The following is a 21069-nucleotide window of genomic DNA, read 5'->3' as shown; positions in this document are numbered from 1 at the left end:
GCCCGAATCATTTATTTCATTGGTGGTTACACAATGGTGACTTTAGAAAAAATCTATCTTTTCTTCTATATTTATCAACCAGCATTATTCTAAAAGGTGAGCTTTCCCTCTCTACTAAGGGTAAACCCTTCTAAAAAGATAAATTGCTTAATTCTTCTCTTTAGTTATCAATTTTCAGAGTAAGGAGACGGTGTAGTAGTAACCTCCGGTGGTTTCATATGATAGGGTTTTTTTCACTCTCTCTTTTTGAGTAATTACTACGAATCATGGAGCCTTATTCATTCATGATATTATAATCAGTTTTATTCATTATTCTTTCTGATACTCAAATTGTCTCCTTAGAACTGGCTCTTGTGCCCTTGTGACCTCTTGTTCATTAGTCTGTTTCCTTGTCTTCTGGTATACCACGACTTTTTTAATTCACCTTGAAGATAACCATTTCTATTAGTTTTCTGTATTTCCTCCTAAAGTACTTTATGCAAATACCAGCACATATAAAAATGTTTCCTTTCCATCTTCCACAAAAAACTTACTGTACTCAATGTTACATACCTTGTTTTCTTTCTTCTCAAAAAAGTATCTTGGAGGTCTTTTCATATCAGTACACAGAGAGCATCCTCATTCTTTTTTTATAACTGCATTTCATTTCAGGATGTACTATAATGTATTTAATCAGTCTTTATTGATGGACATCTGGGTAATTTCTTTTGCTGTTACAAATAGCGCTGTAGTCAGTAATCCTGTACGTGTGCCATCTTGTAACTATCTAGAAGTGGAATTGCTAGGTTAATGATATGTGCAGTTGTAATTTTTGTAGATACTACCTAATTATTGGTGGCGTATCAGTTTGTACTAGCACCAGCAATGAATGAGAATGTTTGTTTTCCCACACCGATGCTGAAATAGTGCGTTATCAAATTTTTGGATTTTTGCCAATCTCATAAGTGAAAATTGTGTTCTGTTTTTTCCTTCTTATGAGTAGAGTTGAACATCTTTTCATATGTTTAAGGGTCATTGTATTTCCTTTTCTGTGTATCCTGTGTGCATTTTTGTCCAATTTGTCCAAATTGTCTTTTTTGTTATATATACATAGGGTCACTATGACTCAGAACCGACTCAGTGGCACCCAACAACAACAATATACTTACATATTTATTTCCTTTAATATATTTATAGAGACATTTGCTGTTTATCAGTAATTTGATTGCAAATATTTTTTCTTACTTTGCCTTTTTTTTTTTTTTTTCTTAAACTTTGCTTGTGGTGTATTTTGCCTTGTCTTTGATTTTTATGTAGTTGAATCTGTAGGTCTTTTCTTTATGGCTTTAGATTTTGAGTCAAAGTTAGAAAAACCTTTTCCTTCTGAGGTTAGAAAATATTTGGAGTTACCTTGATGTTTAATATTATAGATCCAGCCCCCCCCCCACCCTCCCCAGGTGACTACCTAGTTGTCCCAACACTATTTTTTTCTCTACTTTTATGTGTTAAAATTCCATATGCATTTTGGTCAATTTGTGGAATTTCTAGTCTTTTCCTTTGGTCGTCCATATATTCATGTGCTGTTACTACACAGTTTTAATTATTTAGGCTTTATACTATGTTTTAATATTTTCCCTTTCATTGCTCTTTTTTTAAATTTTTTATTGTGCTTTAAGTGGAAGTTTACCAATCAAGTCAGCCTCTTATACAAAAATTTATATACACATTGCTATGTACTCCTAGTTGCTCTCCCCATAATGAGACAGCACGCTCCTTCTCTCCACCCTCTATTTTCGTGTCCATTCAGCCAGCTTCTGTCCCTCTCTCATCTCCCCTCCAGACAGGAGCTGCCCACATAGTCTCATGTGTCTACTTGATCCAAGAAGCTCACTCCTGACCAGTATCATTTTCTCTCATATAGTCCAGTCCAATCCCTGTCTGAAGAGTTGGCTTTGGGAATGGTTCATGTCTTGGGCTAACAGAAGGTCTAGGGACCATGACCTCTGGGGTTCTTCTGGTCTCAGTCAGACCGTTAAGTCTGGTCTTTTTACGAGAATTTGATGTCTACATCCTGCTGCTCTCCTGCTTCCTCAGGGGTTCTCAGTTGTGTTCCCTGTCAGGGCAGTCATCTGTTGTAGCCGACACCATCTAGTTTTCTGGTCTCCGGCTGATGTAGTCTCTGGGTTGTGTGGCCCTTTCTGTCTCTTGGGCTCATAATTACCTTGCGTCTTTGATGTTCTTCTTTCTCCTTTGCTCCAAGTGGGTTGAGACCGATTGATGCCTCTTAGATGGCTGCTCGGTAGCATTAAGACCCCAGATGCTGCTCTCCAAAGTGGGATGCAGAATGTTTCCTTAATAGATTTTATTATGCCAGTTGACCTAGATGTCCTGTGAAACCATGGTCGCCAAACCCCCGCCCCTGCTGCGCTGGACTTGGAAGCGTTCAATTTATTCAGGAAACTTCTTTGCTTTTGGTTTAGTCCAGTTGTGCTGACCTCTTCTGTATCGTGTGTTGTCTTTCCCTTCACCTAAAATAGTTCTTGTCTACTATCTAATTAATGAATACCCCTCTCCCGCCCTCCCTTCCTCACCACTCTCGTAACCATCAAAGAATATTTTCTCTCTGTTCAAACTATTTCTCGATTTCTTACAATAGTGGTCTCATACAATATTTGTCCTTTTGCAACTGACTAATTTCACTTAGTGTAATGCCTTCCAGATTCCTCCATGTTATGAAATGTTTCACAGATTCATCATTGTTCTTTATCGATGCGTAGTATTCCATTGTGTGAATATACCATAATTTATCCATTCACCCACTGATGGGCACCTTGGTTGCTTCCATCTTTTTGCTATCATAAACAGTGCTGCAGTGAACATGGGTGTGCATATACCTGTTCACGTAAAGGCCCTTATTTCTGTAGGGTATATTCCAGGGAGTGGAATTGCTGGATCGTATAGTAGTTCTATTTCTAGCTTTTTAAGGAAGCGCCAAATCGATTTCCAAAGTGGTTATGCCATTTTACATTCCCACCAACAGTGTATAAGTGTTCCAGTCTCTCCACAGCCTCCCCAAGACTTATTGTGTTTTTTGGATTAATGCCAGCCTTGTTGGCATGAGATGGAATCTCATTGTAGTTTTGATTGGCATTTCTCTAAAGGCTAATGATTGTGGGCATTTCCTCATGTATCTGTTAGCAACCCCAATGTCATCTTTAGTGAAGTGCCTGTTCATATCCTTTGCCCATTTTTTAATTGGGTTATTTGTCTTTTTGTTGTTGAGTTTATGCAGTATCATATAGATTTTAGAGATCAGACACTGATCAGAAATGTCATAACTAAAAACTTTTTCCCAGTCCGTAGGTAATCTTTTTCCTCTTTTGGTGAAGTTTTTGGACAAGCGTAAGTGTTCGATTTTTAGGAGCTCCCAGTTATCTAGTTTCTCTTCTGGTGTTTGTGCATTGCTAGTTCATTGCTCTTATTTTTTACAATTTTCCTGACTATCATTACTTATTTTTCTGTATAAGGTTTAGATCCAGCTTGTCTATTTAAAAAAAGAAGTTGGTATTTTTATTGAAATTGTTAAATTGTGAATTAGAGAGATCGACAACTCATGAGTCTTTTTATCCAAGAATTTGGTATGTTATTCCTTTTGTTCAGGTCTTTTTTGCATTTGTGCTCTTCATTAGTATTTTTTAATTTTCTTGTAGATTTACAATTCTTTTGAGTTCATTCCTAATTATTTTATCTTTCGTGTTGCTATTATAATGAGATCTTTTTCCACCTACTGGTGATTGATTGCATATGTAATGAAAACTATTATTTTCTATATATTAATTTTGTACCACGTTACTTTGCTGAATTTTTAAAAAATTTCTGTTGTTTCCTGATTCATTTTCTAAGATTTTCAAGAATACAGTTATATCATCTACATGTGGTGATAGGTATACACCTTTCTTTCCTATTTTTATACCTTTATTTCTCGTTTAATTTCTCTGACTATACCTCTAATACAGTGTGATATATTTATCTTGTTCCTGATTTTCCCATTAAGCAAGCTGCTGACTTTTGATCTGAGAAGACATACTTTGTCATGTTAAGGAGGAGTTCGTATATTCCCATTTACCTGAGATTTTGTTGTTGTAATCAAGAAGAGTTGTTGAATTTTATCAAAGGACTTTTTAATATCTGTGGAGATGATCATATGACTTTTTCCCTTATGTCCTGAATACTGAACCTCTTGCATTCCTAGGACTAACTCTACTTGGGCATGCTGCATTATTATTTTCTTAATATACTGTTGGATTCTTTTTAAAATTTGACTTAAAATCACATCAATGTAAGAGAGATTGATCAATTTAAGAGAGATTCGCAGATAACTTTCTGCCTGCACTTTGTGTCAGCTTTTGGTATTCATGTTTTACTAGCTTCATAGAAAGAATTAGGAAGTTTTCTTTCTTTTTGTATGCTCCAGAACAGTTTCAAGGACATTAGACTTATCGGCTCTTTAAAAGGTTAGTAGTATTTCATTTTAAATCTGTGCTTGGTGCTTTTGGGTGCATGAGCGTATTTACATAGACTTGAGCTGAATAGTTTCTTGTGATCTTTTTAATTTCCTTCATGTCTTTTTATTTTATGTATGTGGAATTTCTCCCTTTTTTACTTAATTAGATTAACTAGTTGTTTTAACCCTTAAGAACTAAGGTAAACTTGACCCAAGCCACGGTATTTTCAGTTGCCTCACATGGACACAAAAGCTAAACAGTGAGCAAAGAAGACTGAACAAGAATTGATGCCTTTGAATTACGGTGTTGGCGAAGAATATTGGATATACCGTAGACTGCCAGAAGAATGAACAAATCTCTTAGAAGTACAGCCAGAATGCTCGTTAGAAGCGAGTATGGAGATACTTCATCTCACTTACTTTGGACATGTTATCAGGAGCGACCAGTCCCTGGAATAGGATATCATGCTTGGTTAAGTAGAGGGTCAGTGGAAAAAGAGGAAGACCCTCAAGGAGGTGAATTGATATAGTGGCTCCAACAGTGAGCTCAAACACAGTAACGACTCTGAGGGTGGTGCAGGGTTGGGCAGTATTTCATTCTGTTTCACGTAGGGTCACTAATGAGTAGGAACTGACTCGATGGCACCTAATAACGACAAAAGTGGTTTAACAGGAGTTCCTGGGTGGTACAGTTTAAGCTTGAAAGTTTGGAGATTCAAGTCCACCCAGAAGTAAAGGCCTGGTGGTTTACTTCTGAAAAATCATCCATTGAAAACCATGTAGAGGATGTTCTACTCTGACACGTGGATTCGCGTTGAGTCAGAATAGATTTCACAGCAATGGTTTTTTTTTTCAGTGGTTTAACTGTATTATTGATTTCCCCAATGTATCAACTTTTGGGTTTATTTATTCTATTGTGGTTTTTTTTTCCTGCTTTTATTTGTGTTAATTCTTTCATTTTGCTTTCTTTCAGTTCACTTTATTGTTTTTTTTCCCCCCTTAACTTTTTGAGTTCTTTAACTCATTTTTTTTTTCCTAACGTGCGTATTTATGGCTGTGAATTGTCTGCTTTGCTGGTTTAGTTGTATTCTCATGTGTAGAACTTTTCTTATTATTGTTTTCTAGAAATTTTGAAGTTTTGACGTGTATTTTTTTAACCCAAAAGTTCAAGGGTTTGTTGTTGTTTTAAGGTAGAAAGGTCTTTGTTTCTTGATTTTATTTTAAATTTGTAATTTTAGTACATTGTCATCAGAGTATGTTGACTGCCCTTTTTCTGCTTTTTGGATTTATTGAAATTTTCTTTGTGGCCTAATATATGGTTTTTTAAAAATAATATTTCATTGAGTTTTTGGTGAAAGTTTACCCGGCATGTTAGGTTCCCATTTGACAATTTCCACATAAATTCTTCAGTGACATTCGTTACATTTATCACACTGTGTCAACATTCTCTTTGTGTTCTACTTGTTTCATTTCTAGTACTCTAGTTTCCCTACTCCCTTATCTCCTCATCTTTGCCTTTGGGTAATTGTTCACCTTTGGGTCTCATAACGATGATTTAAAATTGAGCACTGATCTTATAGGTAATAGCCTTAATTTTCAGTGCCACCCTGCTGTTACATAAAAGGTGATCTCAGGGGAAAGGCTTGGTTCTAGGTTTAAACAGTGTCTCAGGGCGACTTTTTCTGAACGCATGCCAAAAGTATGCACTTTCCGTGGATAAATTCTATGTTTACAATAAAGAATACTTTAAAACTTAAACTGAAAATGTCATGGAAAAATATAATATATAGATATTATAGATACAGTTGGAAAAACTTAAGTCTATACTTCAGAAAGTTTAAAAACTAATTTTGAAATTCTGTTAGAGAAGTGGGTCTTAAACTTATGTGTGTTTTTGGCTCTCAACGTGGTGACATGATATTAATTCATTGTAATTTGACAGATTTAGAAATGAAGGTAAAGGGAGGTCTCTAAGGCTCGGGCTCCCATTTTCATGATTCTTAAGTGAAGCTGGAGTCATTCACTGAGGTTTGGTTCCACACTCTTTTTAATGCTTGCGGATGAGTGGTATAAGATCTTAGGAAAAGTTACTCTTTGTAGACTTAATAGTAATCCTGTTTCTAACATCTAAAGATGCTTGGGGGGTCCCGGGGTGGTGAGATTGGAGGTTCGCATCGACCCAGATGTGCCTTGGAAGAAAGGCCTGGCAATCTACTTCCAAAAAAAAAAAATCAACCATAGAAAACCCTATGGAGCACAGCTCTACTCTGAGAGAAATGGGGTTGCCATCAGTTGGGATTAACTCTACGATAACTAGGTAAAGATGTTTAAGTTGAATCGATAACTTGTAATGTTTGCATTGGCTTCCATTGCAAAGGTAGGTCACCTCTGTAATAGCTATATAATACTGTGACTTTATTTTTCCTCTGTTTTTTCTCTTTTTAGAGTTTTGATTTGGCTGCTACCCTGAAATATAGGCCCTAAAAATGCCTGCTTATTTGGACTTAGAAGATGACCTAGATAAATGATAAAAATTTAAGAAAGACTTTTTGGTGAGTGAAACCCAGTGTGAGAGAGTAGGTAAAGCCCAACTTAATGGTTTTTCTAGTATTGTCTTTCTTTCTGGAGATGCTGTCTAGAATGCATTTATTCTTAGAAACTAGATAAAATACAAATGCCACTCTTCTGTTTTTAAATGGGGCTTCTACTACAAACTTCTTTATGTAGTTTTTACCTTTTTTTTATAAAGGTTGATCTCAGGTTTTACTGTGTGTAACAGTGAAAGACCAGCAAACGGTATTATTAGAATTTGTTGATTAAAATTATAATAGGAGATTGCACTTCAAGTAAATACCTTTAATTGATCAAAAATTCAAATAAATATATGTTGAAAGTTGCAACCTCAACACAACTTAAAATTTGATGCTGTGTTTGGATTTGGGATTAGCCAAAGCCCAGCAGAAATTCATGGTTTTTACCCTGAAATCTGAATTTCCCTTCCACATAGCCTCTGTGTGGTGCTCTGTTAACAGATCCTGGCAGTCCACACCTGGGGTCTCTGTCACAGTGGTCTAAGCTGATGCAGGGAGCTCTTCAGAAATGCCTCATGAGCCCACGTGAGAAAATGTCAGTATCAGAGCACTTACTGCATAGTTCTCGCTCCTCCCCCCTTTTTTTAATTTGAGAATTTGGTCACCATGAGTTGAAACCGACTCATGGCAGCTGGGTTTTTTTTGTTTGTTTCTGTTTTTAATACTATTGTGACAGGCTTGGAGCATCAGGATAAGATTTGTGCCTGGTCCCCTAATATTCTTAGATTTTTATCTCAGTTTACTGAAGTGACTTACCTAGTAAACACTCACTTGTCTACATTAAACAGAATTTAAGCATTTATTGCTGCTTTCCTTTAAGACACTGACATTTGTAAGTTATTGAAAGTAGTTTTCATATTTAGAAAAAAATTTATTTTTTAATTTTGAGATTTAAGAGCTTCAGTCCAGGGATAGAAACCACTCACTTCTGCCAGGATGACCAGTGCACGGAGGAACTGTGGTATACAATGGAATGTTGTATAACCATTAAAAGGAATTAAATTCTAAAACGTGCTACAACTTGGATGAACCTTGAAAACATTATGCAAAGTGAAAGGAGCCAGACACAAAAGGACAAATTTTGTATAATCCCCACACTTATGGAAATATCTAGAATAGGCAAATGCATAGAGACAGAAAGTAGATTAGTGGTTTCTAAGGGCTAGGGGGAGGGAGAATGGGGAGTTAATGCTTTAAAGGGTACAGAGTTTGTGTTTGTGGTGATGAAAAAGGTTTGGAAAACAATAGTGGTGATTGTTGAACGACATTGTGAATATAAGTAATGCTACAGAACTTTTAAATAATTAAAATGGTAAATTTTATGTTGTATATATTTTATCACAATAAAAAAATAAAATAAAATTTTAAAAGTACTTGTTCTTTTCTCATGATCCCTTACTATCCCTCCTGATACTGTAGGTTTACAAAAAGGTAGCATGTAACATAATATAATGAACTTTATTTAAGGCTGTTGTGTTTTTGTTTCCAGTATCTTTAAGAACTAATTGTTACAGAATATCTTAATTAAAACAGTTTTTCCTCTCTCTAATATCTTAATTTTTATAGTACTTCCTTATTACTTGACAAATAAATGACAGTTTCCACCGAGCTGTGGATTGTACTTTGCTGTATGTGTAATTGTGGGTGGTAATGCTCTTTTTGCATTTCCTCTCCTTTTCAAAGGCTTTCTCGTTGCCCGCTTGGCATTATGCTTCTGGAATAATACCCACCATGGTTTTGGATGACCTTCCAAACTTAGAACACATCTACGCTTCCTTGTGCTCATCAGCAGTGGAGGACTCAGAGATGGATTTTGACTCTGGTCTAGAAGATGATGATACAAAAAGTGATAGCATTTTGGAAGAGTCCACTATCTTCGTGGCCTTCAAAGGAAATATAGATGATAAAGACTTCAAATGGAAATTGGACACAATATTGGAGAATGTGCCCAATTTGTTACACATGGGTAATTACCATAATTATTTTTTCCTTATTGTTACTCTTTTTTGAAGTGTTTGTCTTCGCGGTTATCTTGTGTTTTATACAGGCAGTCCCTGGGGTACGGACGAGATCTGTTCCTAAGTGTGTCTTTAAGTCAGATTTTAGGTAAGCCCAAACAGGTGCATGTGGTTCTTGTTTAGCCTTAGTTCAGTGCGAGATAAGGCTCAAAGCCTTTTCAGTGATTTAAAAGCTGCACCTGCAACAAGTGAAGGTGATTGTGATGAATTTGTTGTGAGTAGGGGTTGGTTGAGTCGTTTCAAAGTGGGGGCAAATTTATATAACATTAAAGGGCAAGTATGAGTTGTCCGTAAGTTGGAGGTTTGTAACCTGGGAACTTACTGTACAGTCAGACTACTGAACTGGGATGAAAGGCTGATTTTACGTGTGAAGTTTGAATTACAGGATTTTTTAATTATTACTATAGCAATGCTGTTGTATTTCCTTTAAGTATGTGGAGGAGCTGAATATAGCAAAGTATTGCTTCACACAGAAATCATTAAATAATCTGCACTAGAAGATAAGAGTAATTCTCAAGATCCAAATTAGTTTACAGTATTATTTTTAACCTGGTATTCAATTTCCTTACCTGTAAAATGAAGGGGTTGGACTGGATCTTTACAATTCCTTAAAGCTTAGAAAAATCTATTATTCTGTGACTCTACTTACAATGGACTTGAAATTGTTCTCTTAAATTTTAGATCAGAGGTCACTGACAGCAGTAATACCTGCAGCCATGCGGTACTTGGCCCATTTTATAGTGTTTGGGTTTTTGGGGGTTTTTTTTAATTCATTAGTTGCCAATGTTTTAATAATTGGCATGTTTTACACAAAAGGCTAGATTTTGGATTTCTCTCTAAAAATGGGAATGTCTGATAATTTAACATCCCCAATGGCAATGAGCATAGCAGCTGCTAGTGAGGGCTGGCCCTCAGTTCACCACAGTTCCCATCTGGCCTCTTCACACATTTAGATTACCTGTCTGGCTTTGGGGGCATTTGTGTTTGACCCTTGGTTTAGATGTCCTCCTGTATTCTAGTTAGCATCATTATCTAATCCCTACAGACACAGTACAAAGCCCAGATTTCATCCTTTTATCACAAATCCTAATTTGATCAAGTGCTCATTAGCTTTTTCAGGTTTGGAAGGTTTTTTCTTTGGGATTTGAAGGCAAGTTATTGAATAACTTTTTTTTTAAATCAGGTAACTGGGCCTGGGATTTACTTTCCAACCTGTTAAATGTAATTACAAACAACATTACCTGCTCAATTAGTTACTTTTTGTATTTTCTTTTAAAAATGTGTCCTGACATTTCCGTTAACTTTTCAAACTTGCTGAAATGTATGTTTTCACATCCTGGCTAAAGTTTATTTGTCCAATTTCTGTTATTTTTTTTCCATCTGTTTGATGTAGCTTCAGTGGAAATTCTAAGCTTGTTTAACATAGGAGAAAAATTTTTTTAAAAATCAGACATAGACTTAAGTCTGCTCCTTAATTGAATCATTTATAGGACATTGGAAGAATTGTTTGCTCTGTGACTTTATGAGTATCTTTCAAAGAGATACCCAGTGAATATTTAAATATTTGAGTTTTTTCATATTTCAGATATTTAATTTGAAGAGGTAAAATTGCTTCACACTTGATAAATAAAACTTTGTTTTCAGTGCTCTTTTCTTTGAGTTCAGTGCAGGACTTCAGACCCCTACTGAGAATGTCCATTGCCACCCCCAATACAGTGAATTAGGATCAACATTTTAACAAGATCCCTAGGTACTGCTTATGTATAATAAATTTTGGAACCACTGCTTTACCAGTGGTCCTCAGAATTGATACCTAACTAGCAGCATAGCATTGCCTGGGAATTTGTAGAAATGCAAATTCGCATCAGTGGTTCCAACCAGAACGAACTCGTTTGAAACCTGAGTTTAGTGGATTAAGCTGAAGATCCCCTAATATTCTGTATCCAGTGTTTTTATAGGGCTTCACTTGACATTTGAGACTTTTATGTCCTCAGCTTCTCAGTTCACATGCATTGAACTGAACCCAGAAGTAAACATTATTAATTTAAACTTACCTCTCTCTTCTTCTCTCTTATATTCCTTATTCCATCTTAATGCTTTCCATTTATTCAGTGCCTACTATGTGTCATACAGTGTGCTAGGTTTTTTCCGTGTATTATCTCATTTAGTACTCACGATCTCATGAAGTAGTTTTGCCATAGTTTTAAAGAAGAGAAAGGTAAGTTTCAGTAAAAAAGGCTATATAATTTGTTTATGGTCACCCAGGTGCTAAGTGGTAAAGCTAGGATTAGATTTAAAGTCTGTCTAATGCCAAAACCCAAGCTCTTGCAACTAATGCAAGCTGGTACTCCTTCTTATTCTTTTACTTTTTGTTTTGTTTTTGTGCCATATCTTGTGGTGACTAAAAGATTACGGATATTATTCTCTTTCTTTCACAATCAAGAATCCAGCAAGCTAAAGGTGCAGAAGGTGGAGCCCTGGAACAGTGTGCGTGTGACATTTAACATCCCCCGGGAAGCAGCAGAGCGGCTAAGGATCCTGGCTCAGAGCAACAACCAGCAGCTTCGGGATCTGGGGATTCTCTCCGTTCAGATTGAAGGTCTGTTATCTTGCTATGTGCTCATTTGGACTAAAATCATAACAGTAGAACATAGCAAGATTTTGTAGGCTACTTTGTCTGTTCCTCTGTTCTTACGTTCCAGAATGCCAGGTGACTGATGTAACCTGGCTTCACATTATAGCACCTCAGGATAAAGAGAGATTGAGCTGTTGCTGGTCCTGATACTCTTAAGCATCCATAGCGTCAGCACTATTCCTTTTTTGGCTGATTTTGACCGTCAGCCTCTCAAACTTTGGTTTTACTGGCACCCTGACCAGAAACTGATTTGCCTTTTAAAGACTATCACTTCCTTCCACCAAACCAAAACTCAAACCCCATTGCTATTAAGCCAATTCTGACTCATAACGACCCTATAGGACAGAATAGAATTGTCCCCATAGGGTTTTGAAGCCTGTGATCTTTACAGAAAGGGCCCCTGGTGATGCAGTGGTTAAGCGCTTGGCTGCTAGCCTAAAAGTCAGTGGTTCGAACCCACCAGGTGCTCTGCTGGAGAAAGATGTGGCAGTCTACTTCTGCAAAGATTACAGCTTTGGAATCCCTATGGGGTAGCTCCGCTCTGTCCTATAGGGTTGCTATGAGTCAGAGTCAACAGCAATGGGTTTGGTTTGTTATCTTTAATTTTTGTGGAAGCAGACTGCCACATCTTTCTCCTGGAGAGGCTGGTGGGTTTGAACCACCGAGTTTTCATTTAGCAGCCGAGCACTTAACCCCTGTGCCACCAACAGTCCTTTCCTTCCACCAACTAAGCCTTAGTATTTTTCTTTTTCTTTATTCATCTAACAGAGATTAGGAGGCCCTGAGCAGACCTTATGTGACAGTATTTATTTTTAAAATATTTTAGCCAGAATGGTCTTTTCAAAATGAAAATATGCTCAACACACACATGCATATGCACATTCACTTTAAAACCCTGCCATGGCTTGCCATTATTCATAGACTAAAGACCAAACTTCTTAAAATGCCTTTAGGCCTTGCATGATCTGACCTCCACGTTCTTTACCCAGCCTTATCCTGTACATCTCTACTCCCTTGCTCTCTGTGTTCTAGCCTCTCTAGCTTTCTTTTGATTCCTTAAACATGCAGTTCTTCCTCCTACCATGGGTCCCTTGCACTGATCTCTTCTCTAAATGGAATGCTGTCCCTTACTATTACCCTTTTTCCTAGTTAAGCTCTACTCAGCCTTCAGTATCAGCTCAGATCTTCTTGAAGATGCATTTTCTGAACCCCCAAATTAAGTCAGAGTTCTTTGTTATGTGCTCTCACAAAAGTCAGTTTATTTCCCTCAGATTATCTCACACTTTCATTAGAGCAATTATTTGATTATTGTTTTATTTTCCATTAGACTGTAAACTCCAGTAGGGCAGGGACCATGTCCGGTTGTGCTCACTGTTGTTTCCTTGGCTCGCCCGGTGCATGTTAGGTCTTAGTAAACATCTTTTGAATGACAGGAAGGTAAGCACACATACAATGGCACCACTCTGCTCCAGCACTCAGAAAGCAAAGATTACATAAAATATGGTCCTTGTCTTTATGAATTCAGAAGAGCTGAGAGGGACAGACCTGTGAGAGATTTAACTGTGAATGTGGGGGAGGACAAAAGGGGTTCAATCTTTGGGTGCCCAAAGATAGAATTGGAACCCTCACATCCCTTCCTGTATTGAGGCAAAAAAGGTGGCGACCAGTGATTCCAGCCTTCCTTTCCACTGGTGCCCCAAGTCCTCCTGACCCTGTGCTTACCTAGAGCCTAAATGCTCCACAGAACTGCAGCGGTGGTACAATTTTGCATATAGGAATGAGACTGATTTTGTGCAGTCTAAGATTGTAGGTTGCTGTGCCCCAAAAGGGGCGATACCAGCAAACAAAAATTATTTACAGAGAATTATGTGTAGATTGAGAAATGGGGTAAGTGTGATTATTTCACAAAGGAAGGAATAGTGGCTTAACTAACTAGTTTATTATGAAAAATGTTGGATTATCTAAAAGGTTGATCCAGAAAAGTAAAATGAATTTACAGCGATCAAGGGTGAACTACTGGGAAGAGTGGAAGCTGGAAACTATTGGATAAGTAACAGCATATAGGCTGTTCCTACTTTATGGAACACGTAAGCAGTTTCCTATTTACCTATTTCTTATTTAGCTGTTACTTATTTATCTAAATTAGAAGACTGTGAGACCTTAATTGGTATCGTTTTCTATTAGAGGAAGAAAACACTAATTTCTTCTCTTAATCAAGCTTACTTCCTGCAAGTTCTTAAAGGGTAAAATGCTGACTCCCCTTTATTATTATAGCCATAAATTAAAACGTAAGTACCAGGAAGGAAGCAAAATAAATAACATTTTAAGAAATTATGAAACGTGCATAGTGATTATCCCAATGCAGAAAATGTTCTTTAACTTTTAGGACATATATGCACATGCATCCCAGGTATCTCCCTTTCTCTCTTATCACACTCCCTGGGAGTTCAGACAGGAGTGAAAATGGTGGCAGCAGCTGTTGCTTTCATGAAACTGGTGATGGCTAGTGCATTTGTAAGTTGTAAGAGGAGGTGTGGCCACTGTTATGATATCTGTTAAAGGGCCTGGGAGGCAGGTTGTTCTCGAACAGATTATTCTCCGTTGAACTTTGACCAAGGAGTTGGAGAATGCATCTTTTTTGAGGATATTTTGTGACCCCTGTGTAAATTCATGGTGATCTGAATCAGGGGCCTGCAAAAAGCCATATAGTAAATGTTTTTGGCTTTGTGAACCCTGTGGTCTGTAGCACAACTACTAAACTCTACCATTGTAGTTTTGCAAAAGCAGCCACAGACCATACGTAAATGAATGAATGTGCCTGTGTTCCAATAAACCTTTATTTAAATAAATAGGCAATGGGCTGGATTTGGCCCATGGGCCATAGTTTGTAAGTTTGGGAGCCAATATAATACAGCCAGTACATTGTTCTCCACAGCGTGTGTTTCTTCGATACAAATTAGCTTATATGCATTTAGTAAATAGGGGAATGATAAGTTTAATGTGGAAACTATGTTTATTCATATGTGGTATTTTCCTAGGCAGGGGGAGCTGGAATAGTAGGAATAGAATTCTAATTATTGATAAGGAAAAAAAGCCTTTAGCTCAGCTGCTGCATAGGTAGGAGTATTTTCAGCTCTATTTTAATAAACTTAACAAAGTTTGCACTCAGGTGCCTTCCTTAAAAGTACACCCCCAGCTTTGCCGGGCTCTCAACGTAGGACAAATTTCATATCCTCCTGTCCCTACCTTAATGGGAGCCCCGCTGCTCTACACACCACTGCCTCTGCATTGTCTCAATACCTGGCTAAAGGATTTCCACTCTCTCGTATCTGGATATGTTGCCTCCACCAATATTTTTGTTTTTATTAGTGCTCTGGTGACAAAGTAGCATAGGCTTTGAGTCTTCCCCAATCTTGTTTTTCCCATAAAACCTATTATTTTCAGTGTGAGATTTTATGGAATGTGAGATTTTTCAAGAACATACATAGAAAAATGCCTGTGATTCTTTGTAAGGTTATGATGACTGTTCATCATATATTCAGTAAATACCTAATGAGCACCTACCTTGTACCAGGCACTGTTTTTTGTATAAAGGATATGGTTAGGGAGGCTGTGTAATCGATCATCTAAATTAGAATACTTCTGATGGTGAAAGGGGGTGCTGTTAGTAATTATGCTGGGACAACAGATGTAAACTGGTCAGACTTACGGTTATCCTAGTGTAGTAATAGGGAGGCAGACAAGAAAACAAGTGAAGGAATAAGTAATTATAAAGTAGCATGTGCTGTGAAGAAAATAAGATGTTTTGGTAAAGGATGACCTAACCTTGGCTAGCACTAGGCTGTTAACCAAATGGTTGGTGGTTGGAGTCCACTGAGAGGCACCTCGGAAGAATGGCCTGGTGATCTAATTCTGAAAAATCAGTCATTGACAACTGTATGGAGCACAATATACTCTGACACACACGGGGTTGCCATGAGTCGGAATCAACTCCAGACAATTTTTTTTTTTTAACCTTGGGTAAGATGGCTGGGTGAGGCCGTTTTGGACATGTGACACTTAAGCTTACATGGAAATTGAGAAGTTGCCTATGTGAAGTGTGCAGGAGAACTGTTCTAGACGGAGGGAATAGCATGCGCAGAGACCTTGAGATGAGAGGCAGCTTTGTGGCATAAGAAACTAAAAAGAGTCACTGAGGCTGAATCCTTATTACTGAAGGTGAAAATAGCATGAGATGAAGTTGGAGAGGTAGGCACGGGCTAGATCTGGGTTCAGTAAGGTAGTTGTAAGCCGCATGTGGCTACTGAGTACTGGAAGTATGATTCATCTAAAATGACATGAACTTCGAATGTAAAATACACACTGGATTTTGAGAACTTAGTACCCCGCCCAAAAAAGAATGTAAAATAATCTCATCAATAATTTTTATATTACATGTTGAAACAATACATTGGATGTCTTGAATTAAATATGAAATATGTTGGAATTAATTTCACCAGTTTCTTTTTACCTTTGTAATGTGGCTTCTAGAAAATTTTAAATTATATGTTACATTTCTGTTGAATATCACTGGGATAGGTAGATAATTTGAGGTCTTAGATGTCTTCACAAGGAGTTTGGCTTTTATTTCTAAAATAATTGAGCAGTTGTTCAATTGAACAGTTGAGCAGTTTTAAACCAAAGGAGTAATATGATCTGGTAACTATTTCTAGAATAATACTCTTTCTTACAATGTCTTAGTAAGTTTGGTATATTAACGGTTCCTTCCCTTTGGTGAAAAAAAAAACAAAACCCTGAAGCCCTGTGTTTTCTTTCTCTTTTGCTCCCAATTCCCATAGGCAAGTTTAGAGTATCTTGTAGCCCGCGGTGATTGGTCCCTTACTGATAGGATATTTGCTGCCTACGGCCCTCCCACCTCCCTGGATAAAATATGTAATAATCTGGATCAGGGACCAGACAGAAGAAACTGTTGTGCCCTCATTAGCTTCTTGCTTTATCAGCTCGCTCTGCCAACCAGTACCCCACATTAAGAAAGGACTCAGGTGAATGCAGCCTTTCTTTAGCCACGGGCTAGCTGTACTTCTATTTGTCCACAAGGTGGTGCTGTCTTCCATACAACCAAACCAAAGAAACCAAACCCAAGGCTGTCGAGTTGATTTTGACTCATAGTGACCCTATAGAACAGGGTAGAACTGTCCCAGAGTTTCCAAGGAGGGCCTGATGGATTTGAACTGCCGACCTCTTGGTCAGCAGCCATAGCACTTAACCACTACACCACCGGGGTTTCCTCCATACAACAGTAGTCAAAATTTTCGATTAAGTGCAGGAATCACTCTAAAGCTTGTTTCAGAAATCTTTTTTGCCATTAGACCAAGTAGGATTTAAGTTGCCTCAAAGTTTAGGACCTACTTAATTGGAGCATTTCTAGTGACGTATTACCTACCAGACTACTGTGAGGCTCAAATAGATAAAATTTTGTAACGTTAAAAATCCTGTACAAATATTGGTCTTATCATTAGGTGTCTCAGAAGTAAATAGTAACAGTCTATCTACTTCATTGCATGAATTTTTCTGCTGGAAATCCGCTGCAATTAATGAAAAGGAATTGGTATTTTGCCCACAAGTATTACAGTTGTCCCTACATCATCCGTTCTTTCCCCGTCAAGCCTCCTTATACCTCTGATCATAAATTCCCAAAAGGAAATCTAGAATTTTGGGATTTCTGAGAGTGTTTATTCTCCCCCACATCCCCCCACAAAAAAATTGATGGGCTGGTTGAAAATCGGTGTCCAGAGCTCCGAGCTCTCTATGAACGCTAAGCACCATTGATGATCCCTGTTTGTCGCATTGTAGGTGAGAATTGGTTGTAATGTTTTCCTTGTGCCCCGTGTAGGTGAACCCGCTCAGATGGGGTTGACGAGGAGCCGTACAGTGTTGAACTTAGGCTTTTTGTGGTGATAAACTTACCATAATTCTTTAAACACAGAAAATTAGGGCTCTTGTGTACCTGTCTTTGAACAAAATTTACCTTGGTTTTCCTTATTGTGATGATTTCCTTTTTATAACCTGACTGTCATTTTCAGGGGAAGGTGCTATCAACCTGGCTTTGGCTCAGAACCGAAACCAAGATGTAAGAATGAACGGACCTGTGGGAGCTGGAAATTCAGTTAGGATGGAGGCAGGATTTCCCATGGCAGGTGGGCCAGGTGAGATCTCCCATTCAGCTGCATGACGTCTTACTAGTTTCATTTTTTTTTTTTTTTTGCTTTATTTGCAGATGTGTAATCATTTGGGTCCAGCAAGATAGGTGAGGCTCAGGTGACACACCAGTATTTTTATTTGATGGATCAGAAAAGCAAGACATGGATCATCCTCAGGAGGCTAGGGCCACAGTGCATGGACCATATAGCCTTTGCAGTCTTTTGGGCTCATGCTTAAAGGTAGATGAGCACTGAGCCATGCAGCAAACATTTATTGGGTTCCTGTTGTATGTCAGGGCCTGTGCTAAGTGTTGGAAATAAAAATGAATAAAAAATTTTCTACCCTTAGGATGTTTACAATGTAGTGGAGAATGTAGCTTTCCAACTCCCTGTCACATTTTCTGAGGCTGATTACCTGTGACCTCAGAGTTCTTATGTGCTTATGTGAAATCTGCAGAAGTATGTGGGAGAACCTGTCTAATTATGTATTTAAAATTTGAGTGTTACGTTTAAAGCGTTCTTTCTTTTTTAAAAAAATATGTTATTGTGATTTTGGAGGAAATTCGCATAGCATATTAGGTTCTCATTCATCCATTTGTAAATATATCCTTCAGTGACATTGATTATACTGTTCACAATGTGTCAGCGTTGTCATTATTTCCATTCTGGTTGTTCTGTTTCCATTAGGCTAGCTTCCTTGTCCTCCTTTACATTCTCATCTTTGGTCTAGGGTAAATGTTGTCCATTAGGTCTCGTTTAGATGGTTGTTTAGAAAAGCACAGTACTCACAGGTGTTATTATTTATTTTATGAGCTACTCTGTCTTTTGACTGACAGGTGACCTCTAGGAGTGGTTTGAGTCCTAAGTTTAAAGGGTATCCTAGGGTGATAGTCTCGGAGGTTCCTCTAGTCTCTACCAGTCCAGTAAGTCTGGCTTTTTTTTTAGGAATTTGAGTTTTGTTCTACATTTTCCCCCATTCTATCTGGGACCATCTATTATGTCCCTGGTGAGAATGGTCGGTAGTGGTAGCCGGGGACCAACTAGTTCTTCCGGTCTCAAGGTAGATGAGGCCGTGGTTTGTGTACACTATTAGTCCTGTAGACTAGTTTCTTTGACTCTTTGGTTTCCTTCTTTCTCTTTTACTCCAGATGCGTAGAGACCAATAATTGTACCTTAGATGGCAGCTTGCGAGCTTTTAGGACCCCAGAAGCTACTCATCACACTAGGATGTAGAACATTATCTTTATGAGCTATGTTGTACTAACTGACCAAGTTACCCCCAACTTCAAACTTGGTAACCCAATCCTGCGAGGTGCTTGGTTATATCTAGGAAGTGTCTGTAACTTCCCCCCACGTGCTTTATTTTATATATAAACATATACATAGCAAACAGGCACACGTGTATACACTTGCCTACAGAAGGGCCTGTACGTGCACACTGGTGTATTCATACGTGCTTCCCTTTACATGTATAAGCGTACATATCTACCTGGGTAGCCACATACATATGTTTTGGTTGTAATTACTTTTGTTAAAAAAGTATATATGTTGTGACTTTTCGCAAAATCATCTCTTATTCTTGTGTGCTTCTTAATGTCATCTTTTACCCTGGTCATGTTGTGCTGACTTCACCTGAATCTGATATTGCCTTACCCATCACCAAAACTAACGAATCCTTTTCTAATAATCCTAAAGTTTCTTCTTCAGACGTTGAACTTTCTCTAGAATCACAGAACATTAGAATTAAATTGGCTCTCTCATTTAAAGCTGAGAAAGCTGTGGAACCCACAGGAGGGAAGTGATTTTCCCAGGGTCAAGTAGTAGTGAGCTAACATCATAGACCTCCTAACTCCCAATTCAGTGCTCTCTTCACTATCCTAGTGGCTTTCAGAGTTCCTGTGTGGCACAAATGGTTAAGTGCTTGACTATTAGCTGAAAGATTGGTCGTTCAAACCTTGGAGGACAGGCCTGGCGATCTGCTTCCATAAAGATTATAGCCTAGAAAACCATATGGGGCAGTTCTGCTGATAGGGACTTGACAGCACAGAACAGCAACAACTAGCAATTTGCCAATATTTTTTTTTAGTAAATTTGAAGATGCTTTTTTTTTTTTATGCTTTAAAAGGAGTCCCTAGATGGTGCAAGCAGTGAACACGCTTGGCTGTTAACCAAAAAGTTATAAGTTCCGGTCCATGTAGAGGCACCTTGGAAGAAAGGCCTGGAAATCTGCTTCCAAAACATTAAAAACTTAGGAAGAATAGTTCTATCCTGACACACATGCGGTCACCATGAGTCGGAGTTGACTTGACAGCAGTTAACTAAAACCTAGCAATTCTAAGTATATAGTCTAAGTATACTCTCGCATATGTCCACAAGAATACATGACATTGCAAAATTGTAGTAGTGAAAAGTTAGGGAAAAAACCTTATTATTCATTAGCAGGAGAATAGATGTTCCATATGATGACATACTATTATAGCAGTCAAGGTGAATGAACTAGAGCTACATGTATTTACATGGATGAGTCTCAGAAACATTAAGCAAAGAAAAAAATTGAAGAAGAATACATATAATATGGTGCCACTTATACAGAGATTAAAAGTGTACAAAAAACTATGCAGTTTACCTGCATATGTAGAATAGGCAATGTTAACCCAATTCCAAGGTAAGAGGGAAGGAATGGAATGGGATTGGGAAGGAGTAGGGGGCTTCTGCTCTGAAAGAGATAAGAGCAAAATGTTTAAACAAGCTGGGTGATGGGTACAGAAATTTTCCGTATCTTTTTATATTTTGAAATATTTCATTAAAAGCAAAAATTGTGCCAAATCCAGTATTCTATTTTAGGGATTTTTTTTTTCTAGGATTAATAAGGATGACCAGCCCTGCCACTGTTATGATACCCCAGGGTGGAAACGTGTCATCTTCCATGATGGCACCAGGCCCCAATCCAGAGCTGCAGCCCAGGACTCCTCGCCCTGCTTCTCAATCAGGTAATCATCTCCAATCTTTGAGGATTGAAGGGGCCGGAACTCCCTACAGGTATCATTACAAAATTCAGCTGTCTGTGATGCCAAATTCCTAATTGCCCTACTCAGATGCCACTTTCTTTATAAAATTGCTCTGATTTCTTCATCATTTTCCT

General features: G+C 37.9%; 1 protein-coding gene across 13 annotated transcripts in view; it reads left to right on the top strand.

Annotated features, from left to right (window-relative positions):
• NCOA6 (nuclear receptor coactivator 6) overlaps nt 1-21069 on the top strand; it is a 95094-nt gene that overhangs the window by 30996 nt on the left and 43029 nt on the right. For all 13 annotated transcript variants that reach the window (XR_010319257.1, XR_010319256.1, XR_010319251.1 and 10 more), the window contains exons 2-6: nt 6929-7035; nt 8758-9040; nt 11536-11691; nt 17811-17933; nt 20789-20917. Coding sequence is in view for 3 of the 13 variants with exons in the window: in XM_064276004.1 (XP_064132074.1) it covers nt 8806-9040; nt 11536-11691; nt 17811-17933; nt 20789-20917 (643 nt within the window). In the remaining 10 variants the exon portion in view is untranslated. The remainder of the gene's footprint in view (nt 1-6928; nt 7036-8757; nt 9041-11535; nt 11692-17810; nt 17934-20788; nt 20918-21069) is intronic.

The sequence above is a fragment of the Loxodonta africana genome, chromosome 24 (assembly GCF_030014295.1).
Source record: "Loxodonta africana isolate mLoxAfr1 chromosome 24, mLoxAfr1.hap2, whole genome shotgun sequence".
NCBI lineage: Eukaryota > Metazoa > Chordata > Mammalia > Proboscidea > Elephantidae > Loxodonta > Loxodonta africana.
This window is presented reverse-complemented; position numbering and strand designations above follow the sequence as displayed.